This window comes from Salvelinus namaycush, chromosome 29 (assembly GCF_016432855.1).
Source record: "Salvelinus namaycush isolate Seneca chromosome 29, SaNama_1.0, whole genome shotgun sequence".
NCBI classification, from domain to species: domain Eukaryota; kingdom Metazoa; phylum Chordata; class Actinopteri; order Salmoniformes; family Salmonidae; genus Salvelinus; species Salvelinus namaycush.
The window spans coordinates 17,399,655-17,409,830 of record NC_052335.1 but is presented as its reverse complement, the minus strand read 5'-3'; the positions used below and the strand labels follow the sequence as shown (position 1 = coordinate 17,409,830).

Below are 10,176 nucleotides of genomic sequence, written 5' to 3'. Positions count from 1 at the left end.
TTCAGGAGGGAGGAGAAGGTGGCAAAGAGCTTCCTAGGGTTAGAGGCAGATGCTTGGAATTTAGAGTGGTAGAAAGTGGCTTTAGCAGCAGAGACAGAAGAGGAGAATGTAGAGAGGAGGGAGTGAAAGGATGCCAGGTCCGCAGGGAGGCGAGTTTTCCTCCATTTCCGCTCGGCTGCCCGGAGCCCTGTTCTGTGAGCTCGCAGTGAGTCGTCGAGCCACGGAGCAGGAGGGGAGGACCGAGCCGGCCTGGAGGATAGGGGACATAGAGAGTCAAAGGATGCAGAAAGGGAGGAGAGGAGGGTTGAGGAGGCAGAATCAGGAGATAGGTTGGAGAAGGTTTGAGCAGAGGGAAGAGATGATAGGATGGAAGAGGAGAGAGTAGCGGGGGAGAGAGAGCGAAGGTTGGGACGGCGCGATACCATCCGAGTAGGGGCAGTGTGGGAAGTGTTGGATGAGAGCGAGAGGGAAAAGGATACAAGGTAGTGGTCGGAGACTTGGAGGGGAGTTGCAGTGAGATTAGTGGAAGAACAGCATCTAGTAAAGATGAGGTCAAGCGTATTGCCTGCCTTGTGAGTAGGGGGGGAAGGTGAGAGGGTGAGGTCAAAAGAGGAGAGGAGTGGAAAGAAGGAGGCAGAGAGGAATGAGTCAAAGGTAGACGTGGGGAGGTTAAAGTCACCCAGAACTGTGAGAGGTGAGCCATCCTCAGGAAAGGAACTTATCAGGGCGTCAAGCTCATCGATGAACTCTCCAAGGGAACCTGGAGGGCGATAAATGATAAGGATGTTAAGCTTGAAAGGGCTGGTAACTGTGACAGCATGGAATTCAAAGGAGGCGATAGACAGATGGGTCAGGGGAGAAAGAGAGAATGTCCACTTGGGAGAGATGAGGATCCCAGTGCCACCACCCCGCTGACCAGAAGCTCTCGGGGTGTGCGAGAACACGTGGGCAGACGAGGAGAGAGCAGTAGGAGTAGCAGTGTTATCAGTGGTAATCCATGTTTCCGTCAGTGCCAAGAAGTCGAGGGACTGGAGGGACGCATAGGCTGAGATGAACTCTGCCTTGTTGGCCGCAGATCGGCAGTTCCAGAGGCTGCCGGAGACCTGGAACTCCACGTGGGTCGTGCGCGCTGGGACCACCAGGTTAGAGTAGCGGCGGCCACGCGGTGTGAAGCGTTTGTATGGTCTGTGCAGAGAGGAGAGAAGAGGGATAGACAGACACATAGTTGACAGGCTACAGAAGAGGCTACGCTAATGCAAAGGAGATTAGAATGACAAGTGGACTACACGTCTCGAATGTTCAGAAAGTTAAGCTTACGTTGCAAAAAAAAATAAAATCTTATTGACTAAAATGATATAGTACTGCTGGCTGGTGAAGTAGGCTGGCTAGCAGTGGCTGCGTTGTTGACTTTGTTTGAAAGTGTAGCTGGCTAGGTAACCTCTAACTGGCTAGGTAACCTCGACAATTTCTCTAAATTTCTCTAAACTACACAATTATCTTGGATACAAGGACAGCAAAGACAACTATGTAGCTAGCTAACACTACGCTAATCAAGTCGTTCCGTTGTAATGTAAGTTTCTACAGTGCTGCTATTCGGTAGAAGTTGGCTAGCTAGCAGTGTTAGCTAGCAGTGTTGACTAGGTAGGAGAACGGCAGCGCGGCGGACGAAAATAGCTGGCTAGCTAACCGATAATTACTCAAAACTACACAATTATCTTAGATACAAAGATAGCAAAGACAACTATGTAGCTAGCTAACACTACACTAATCAAGTCGTTCCGTTGTAATGTAATCGTTTCTACAGTGCTGCTATTCGGTGGCTAGCTGGCTAGCTAGCAGTGTTGACTACGTTACGTTACGTTAGGACGAAAATAGCTGGCTAGCGAACCTCAATAACTACACAATTATCTTTGATACAAAGACGGCTATGTAGCTAGCTAAGATCAAACAAATCAAACCGTTGTACTGTAATGAAAATGAAAATGAAATGGTAATACTACCTGTGGAGCGAAGCGGAATGCGACTACTCGCGACTACTTGGGGTGATCAGCCATCGCTAGCACACACGTTCAGTCTTCTTTATTTCACTGACATCAAACATTACACAGGCATTATGCAATTACTTAGCAATTCCAAGTAGTAACTCTTATACAGCTTGTTACATAAGTTATTCCCCTCTTAATGACTGTACAGAATAATGAACATTGTGGACTTCTGCTGAATTGTGTTCTGATGACATCAGCCCCGATCAAAGGGTTAGGGGGAATCAACGCAGCACATGACTACAGCACACTGTAAATCTACTGTACTGTTACTGTACAGCAGCAGAAGCCAACAACTGGAAGTTTGAGTGAAACAGACTGTTTATTCTGGCATGGACATCAACAAATACTGCTTTGAGGAGTACTTATAATTAAACCATGTACTGTAGATGCATATCCCCAATGTCCAAAACTCTTGAAAAGCTATTCAACAATGACCCAAATCTCTTCTTGGACCTGGTGTATTGATCTTACGGTTTCAGTCAAGGTTGTAAGAGAGTGATGAGGAGAATGGGAGGGAGGGAACCACGGAGGAGGAGAGAGGAATAGTGGATCTGTGGATTGTCCAGTGATAAATGTTTTTTCTCTTCCTGATCAATGAGCTGATGATAGGCTGCTGAGGTTCTGGCCTGGGTGCTGGTGGGGACATAGAGAGAGAGAGAGACAGTGGTGTCTGAGGCCAGCAGGGTTGAACACAGTACAGATACAGAGGACTGTACTGAGAGAGAGAGAGAGAGAGAGAGAGAGAGAGAGAGAGAGAGAGAGAGAGAGAGAGAGAGAGAGAGAGAGAGAGAGAGAGAGAGACACTCCTCACTCACTTGGCTCATTGCCATGGTAGCAGTCTTGGCCCGGTCTTTGACCCCTGAATCAGTCACACAGGTGGTCACGGGAGGGATGTCAGCACACAGAGCTCACTATACTGACCTGTCCCCACCAAGTAAGCAAACAACCAAGAGCTGGAAGAGAGGCCAGGGAAGAGATGAGAGGAGAGAGAGATACTATAAAGAGAGGAAGGAGAAGGAGAGGAAAAGAGGAAGAGAGAAACAGAGGTACTTTCCCTTTATCCCCGACTGGTCTCTCTTCTCCTGGGGGAAAAAAAAACTGAGTGTATATTTATCAAGCACGGTCTGGCTGGTGGCCAGGTCTTAAAATAAGGGTGGCGAGTGAGCACATCACTGTGAATTACACTCGGTATTCCAGGAGGCCAAGAAATGAAACCAAAAACACAAAGCCGTGATTAGGTTATTGACAAAACAACCAGGGTGAGGACTTTACGGCCTGAGACATTAATATCCTGCAGCGGGCCTGCCTGTTGGGACACTTGCTGCTCTACTGCTCAACTACACTGCTGTATCACTAGATAGCTACTGTACCACTGTTTAAACCAGAGCAGGGTTTAACTTCACAAAATAATAAGATGTTCATCAACTGCACATCTTTAGCAACTGCACATATTAAGTTTGCAAATGCATACTGAAATGTATATTTACAAGGCAATTCCATTTGTTTGGAATTGGTCTGGCTTAGAGACGTGTGTATTTTTCTCCTGTTGAGGATGTGATTTTCTTCCCTAAAATACATAGTTAAGTAACACATACAGATGTAAGATCTTAATTTGATCACCCTGTTGCAGGAGAACTTTCTTGCATTCAGGAATTATTTTACTTATAGTGTATTTGAGGTTTAAAGGGTAAGAAGCATAAATGTAACCACATGTAACATATAGATTTGCATTAATATACACTCCGAAAGTCAATTTTTTTTTGTTATTACATAAAACCGATCAGAATTCCGCAGAATGCCGGAAGTCATGTCGGAAAATGTTTTTCCCGGGGTGTGGTGTAATATGGAGGACCCGGGCATGCCAGCCTATTCCCTATAATGTAAACTCCAACAGAAATAAATTAAAATGTATAACTTTAAATGAATCCAAATTGTTCGCACTCATGTCTACTGGTTTCAACTTACAAGCAAATACTTTATGAATGTAGTTACATATCAACTTGCAAGGTTGCTAGCCAATTAGCCCGCTAACTTTAGCCCTATCAGTCTGCTAACATTACGCTAGCACAGCATAAGTCAAATAATGTTATTAATAAATGTTACCTATATGCAGTTCTCAGCCAGCAAGCTAGCCAGCCAGCTAATGTTAGCTATTTAGCCAACTAGCTATTAGCCTAGCCAACCACCAAGCCAAAGCCCAACAACTGGAGACCAGCTAGAACACAACTAACAAAACAACTAAAACATAACCGCAGATGAAAAGCAAAGTGAAGGCCTCCAGAGTGGCGCAGTGGTCTAAGGCTGTGCCACTAGAGAACCTGGTTCAAGTCCAGGCTCTATGGGAGACCCATGGGGCGGTGCACAATTGGCCCAGTGTCATCCGGGTTAGGGGAGGGTTTGGCCGGCAGGGATGTTCCTGTCCCATTGCGCACTAGTGACTCCTGTGGCGGGCCGGGCACAACGCACGCTGACACGGTCGCCAAGTGCTTCCACCGACACATTGGTGCGGCTGGCTTCCAGGTTAAGCGGGCGTTGTGTCAAGAAGCAGTGCGGCTTGGCTGGGTTGTGTTTCGGAGGATGCACGGCTCTCGACCTTTGCCTCTCCCGAGTCCGTACGGGAGTTGCAGAGATGGGACAGGACTGTAACTACCAATTGGATAGCATGAAATTGGGGAGAAAAATTTGTAAAAAATAAATAATAATAAAAATAGCAAAACAAGAGCTGAGACTTACAGATTGATGGCTGGGGCCCATCCGATGAGTTAGCTTCACCGGGCCAAGGACTTCACCGGGACTACAACTAAGTCAGTGTGGGAAATACACAAGCAAGAGCCAAAACTCTCGTAGCCTACTTCACAGAGAACATGCCAAAACAAAAATGAGAACAGACAAGGTACTACACAAATAGAGCAAGCAGGTATGATTTTTTATTTTGTTTTTAGCCCACGGCAAGAAGGCATGCTTACGGGTTACCAGTAGATAACACAGCCAAAGTCAATGACGAGCATGAGGATGCTAACGTTAGCAAGCTTGAGCTAGCTACCGAGCTAGCATACGAACTCGGTAGCACAGAGTAGATTCTCCATATGACGTTGAGAAATAGTGCATTGTGGGTAGTTCCAAAGACATCTGGAAATACATTTATGAATATATAATAACCCCAAAATATAATTATGTTTGTAGTTATAGGTATAGAGCGTGACTACAACTAAGTTACTAAGTATTTGACCACACTGTAGTTACTCTGGTGAGTAAAAACACATGCTTCCTACCCTTTAAAAAGGCTTCTGAAGTTTGTAATTTCCACTTGGAAATTTCAGACTTGATTTTCCCTCACGAAAAATGTATCAACCTCTACAAAAATGCCCATTTATTATAATCCACATAATAATTCACATTTCCTGATGCTGCAGGATTATTTTCCTGCTGTAGCAAACTGGCTCAAATTAAGATCCTAAATCTGTATGGTGTCTTCAGAGAGGCTAGGGTCTGTCCTTGTCTACCTTAGGATCAGATAGGAGAGGGGTGAAGGGGGAAGTGGAGGGACAGAGAAGGGGAGAGAGGGGGAAAGAGGTGAAAGAGGGGAGAGTTGCAAGAGAGTTGCAAGAGAGGGATGTGAGAGAGACACAGAAGAGGGGAGTGCAGGCCTAGGGAGAGGGGGAGAGGAGGAGGTGCGAGCAGAGCAGTGTGTGTTCTTGTTTCTCTCTGTGTACCAAGCGTAGGGGAAAGGGAAGCTGGGCTTTGCAAGAGGCCCTCTTGTACAAGGTCAAGGGGCAGGGAGCTCAGCCATTGGCTGCTTTCTCACACGCCCAACTCCCCCCCCTACATCTGTATGGTGTCTTCGGAGAGGCAGGGTCTGTCGCTGTCCATCTTAGGATCAGATAGGAGAGGGGTGAAAGGGGAAGTGGAGGGACAGAGGGACAGAGAGGGGGCAAGAGGTGAAAGATGTGAGAGACACAGAAGAGGGGAGTGCAGGCCTAGGGAGAGGGGGAGAGGAGGGGCGAGCAGAGCAGTGTGTGTTCTTGTTTCTCTCTATGTAGCAAGCGTAGGGGAAAGGGAAGCTGGGCTTTGCAAGAGGCCCTCTTGCACAAGGTCAAGGGGCAGGGAGCTCAGCCATTGGCTGCTTTCTCACACGCCCAACCCCCTCCCCTCCCCCGCCTGAGCTCGCGAAACAAAAACAGAAGAAAAGGCCCTCTTCCTGAGTGATACATTGGCGAGGCCACTGGGCCCCTGACATCCTCATGCCATGGCTATGTCAGCTCTAAGTAGGCTTTATGTCACCTGTGGAACATCCTCTACCCTAGCTAGGCTCTTTCCTCATGCTGGGAGCAGAAAAAAACAGGGGATCTCATTCAAGAACTCCTTGAGCCTTACATAGGAGGAAAACACACACACACACACACACACACACACACACACACACACACACACACACACACACTAATATTTCCCCTCATTTCACCGAGGCTGAAAGATGGAAAATGGCACCTTCTGAGAGCCACCATTGCGTGTGCTAATTCTGGTGCAGGCAAGCAACCGCCGCCGTTTACTCTCACAGTTCTACTCCACTGCGTCTCCCTGCCTGCCTGCTCAAGGCCAACACCAGCCCTCCCTCCGTTGGGCCTCCGGTACTACCCTATCCCAGATAGGAAATCGGGGTTGGAAGGAATATTCTAATTTACACCCAAATTCTGAGTCGCCAAGCCTGTTTGTGATGATGGGAATCAGGGCCAGGAATAAGCAGATGTTTGAGTGACATGTTAGGTAGCAATCTTAAAGGAAAAATCCACCCAGAAACTCACACGTTACATTTGGCATCATCATGATGATGTGGCAAGTCCCACTTTGCTTGCTGAAAGTTCAATATCTTAAAAACTTGACTGCTGCCATGCAAAACATTGTGGGACTGTATCAACAGTGGACTAAATAGTGAATTTTCCTTTAAGGGCTGTGGTGTGTAGAGTATACAATCACCTTCAAAATTATTGGCACCCGTGCAAAAGATAGCAAAAATAATTAGCTATATTGTATGCTCTAAAATATATATATATTATTTTATACTAACACAATTTCTCAGAGAAAAATATTTTGTTTAACAAGTAATACTTTTTTTTCTATTGGCACCCCTATTTTCAATAGTTTGTGCACCCTCCCCTTGAAAGGAAAACGACACAGACTTTATCTCAAATGTTTTAAGAAATTGGAGAACACATTGGGAGGGATCTTAGACCATTCCTCCATACAGAATCCTTCCAGATCCTTGATATCCTTCGTCTGCACTTACGGCCTGACTTCTTCAATTCAAACCACAGGTTTTCAATGCGCAGACTGAGGAGAATAAGGAGCAATTCCATAATAAGGTCAACCTGAGCATGAAAAAAACGAAATTACTTATTTCCAAATTAAACTACTTTCATATTTACCTTGAATGTGTGTATTTTGAAGTACAGACTACATTTGACCTTTATATTTACCAAATGTAATGTTATTGTTACTATAGAGTAGGATACAAAGTCTCAAAATAAGGCTTTTCAGTCAACCAGATTTCACAGCTATTGGCAATGGCTCATAGAATTAGTTTTGGTACTAACATCTGTCCCCCTGTGTTTCTGACCAAGTCCGAAGGTTAATGAAGCAATATCAAACAAATTTTAGTCCAATGAGTGCTAGAATAGAATTCAAGAATCTAAATAGAATGCTAATTTGGACAGGCAGTGTCACGTCCTTAACATTTGAGGAAAAGTTGTTATTGTAGATGCGTTTTGAGTATGATTGTATGCAAACTTTCTGTGCAAAGCTAACTTTCATAAAGAGCTTAGGTGATGCATAATTGTTTTCCTTTCTCTCTTTGTTAGTACTCGTTCTAAGCGTAACAGATGTGACCGTTATTGGCGCTTCATAACAGGATCATGGACTCACTAGAAAGCATCACTGCATAACGCGATCATGGAAAAACATTCATGCCCTTCCTACCACTTTCGAAGTGTGTTTATGTTAGCAAACAAGCTAGCAGGCAATCTATCTGTGTGATCTATTTAGGGTGATTTCTCATTCGCTTATGAACTGCAATCATGCATTGTTCTGCTGCCTGGAGCATAGCATGTGATCACATCACATGGCATAATAAAGGTCTTAAAATCATAACCATAATTAAGGTCTTAAAAATCCTTAAGACACTTTCACCAGTCATGCTGAGTTTGTTTATTTCCCTGAGTAAGTACAGGTGCCCCCCAGTGAAAATATTTGTCTGTATCTGTTTGGTCTGCCCTGCGGTGTGACAGGTACTTTGCGCGCTTGTGAACTGCAGCTGTCAAGCCTGAGGTGATTTACGATCTGACAAGAAATTTAGTCGAAAGTGCGAACCCTGTGCCACTGGTAGGTTATAATTCAATTAATTTTTTTTTTTTAACCCTTTCACGTAATGAAAATGAAGAATAGTTTAACCCTTCATAGGAAAGACGTCAAGATATAAATAAAATTGTATTTGTCACATGCGCCGAATACAACAGATGTAGACCTTATAGTGAAATGCTTACTTACAAGCCCTTAACCAACAATGCAGTTAACTTCTCTAGGATAGGGGGCAGCATTTTCACTTTTGGATAAATAGCGTGCCCAATTTCAACTTCCTTCTACTCATCCCCAGAATATAAGATATGCATATTATTAGTAGATTTGGATAGAAAACACTCTGACGTTTCTAAAACTGTTTGAATCATGTCTGTGAGTATAACAGAACTTATGTAGCAGGCAAAACCCCGAGGACTAACCATTCAGATTTCTTTTTTTTTGAGGTCACTGTCTGTTCAATGAGATTTCATTGGCATACAAGATTTCTAAGTGACTTGTTTTCAGTTCCTACCGCTTCCACTGGATGTCACCAGTCTTTGGAAATAGGTTGAGGTTATTCCTTTGTGCAATGAAGAAGTACGGCCATCTGGAATCAGTGTAACGTTATGTGTACTGTTTGAGAGTTGCGCAAGACTAGAAAAGTAGCGTTAGTTTGTTGTCCTCCTGTATTGAAAACAGATAGACCCGTCTTCAATTTGATCGATTATTAACGTTTAAAAATACCTAAAGTTGTATTACAAAAGTAGATTGAAATGTTTTGGCAAAGTTTAGAGGTAATTTTTGAGATATTTTGTAGTATTTGTAGTGACGTTGCGCAAATTGGAAGCTGTTTTTTTCTGGATCAAACGAGATTTTTTTTTGACATTTTGGATATATATGGACGGAATTAATCAAACAAAAGGACCATTTGTGATGTTTATGGGACATATTGGAGTGCCAACAAAAGAAGCTTGTCAAAGGTAAGGCATGATATATATTTTATTTCTGCGTTTTGTGTTGCACCTGCAGGGTTGAAATATGCTACACTCTCTTTGTTTACTGTTGTGCTATCATCAGATAATAGCATCTTATGCTTTCGCCGAAAAGCCTTTTTGAAATCTGACATGTTGGCTGGATTCACAACGAGTGTAGATTTAATTTGGTATCTTACATGTGTGATTTAATGAAAGTTTGATTTTATATTAAAAAAAATTGAATTTGGCGCTCTGCATTTTCCCTGGCTATTGGCCAAGTGGGACGCAAGCGTCCCACTGTACTACAATTTTATCTCTGATGTCCTTACACAGCTCTCTGGTCTTGGCCATTGTGGAGAGGTTGGAGTCTGTTTGATTGAGTGTGTGGACAGGTGTCTTTTATACAGGTAACGAGTTCAAACAGGTGCAGTTAATACAGGTAATGAGTGGAGAACAGGAGGGCTTCTTAAAGAAAAACTAACAGGTCTGTGAGAGCCGGAATCAAATACTTATGTCATGCAATAAAATGCAAATTAATTACTTAAAAATCATACAATGTGATTTTCTGGATTTTTGTTTTAGATTCCGTCTCTCACAGTTGAAGTGGTGTATCTGTACTTTACCATTTATATTTTTTTGACAACTTTTACTTTACTACATTCCTAAAGAAAATAATGTACTTTTTCCTACTCTATACATTTTTCCTGACACCCAAAAGTACTCATTAAATGTTGAATGCTTAGAGGGACAGGCAAATTATTCCATTCACAAACTTATTAACAGAACATCCCTGGTCATCCCTACTGCCTCTGATCTGGCAGACACAC

At 43.7% G+C, this 10,176-nt stretch overlaps 1 protein-coding gene across 1 annotated transcript in view; it reads right to left on the bottom strand.

Moving 5' to 3' along the window:
* The window catches only part of LOC120023981 (nuclear receptor coactivator 1-like), a 117,179-nt gene that overhangs the window by 1,978 nt on the left and 105,025 nt on the right, over positions 1–10,176 (bottom strand). Inside the window, exon 5 of the mRNA XM_038968075.1 lies at positions 1,152–1,185. Within this exon, the coding sequence (XP_038824003.1) occupies positions 1,152–1,185 (34 nt within the window). The remainder of the gene's footprint in view (positions 1–1,151; positions 1,186–10,176) is intronic.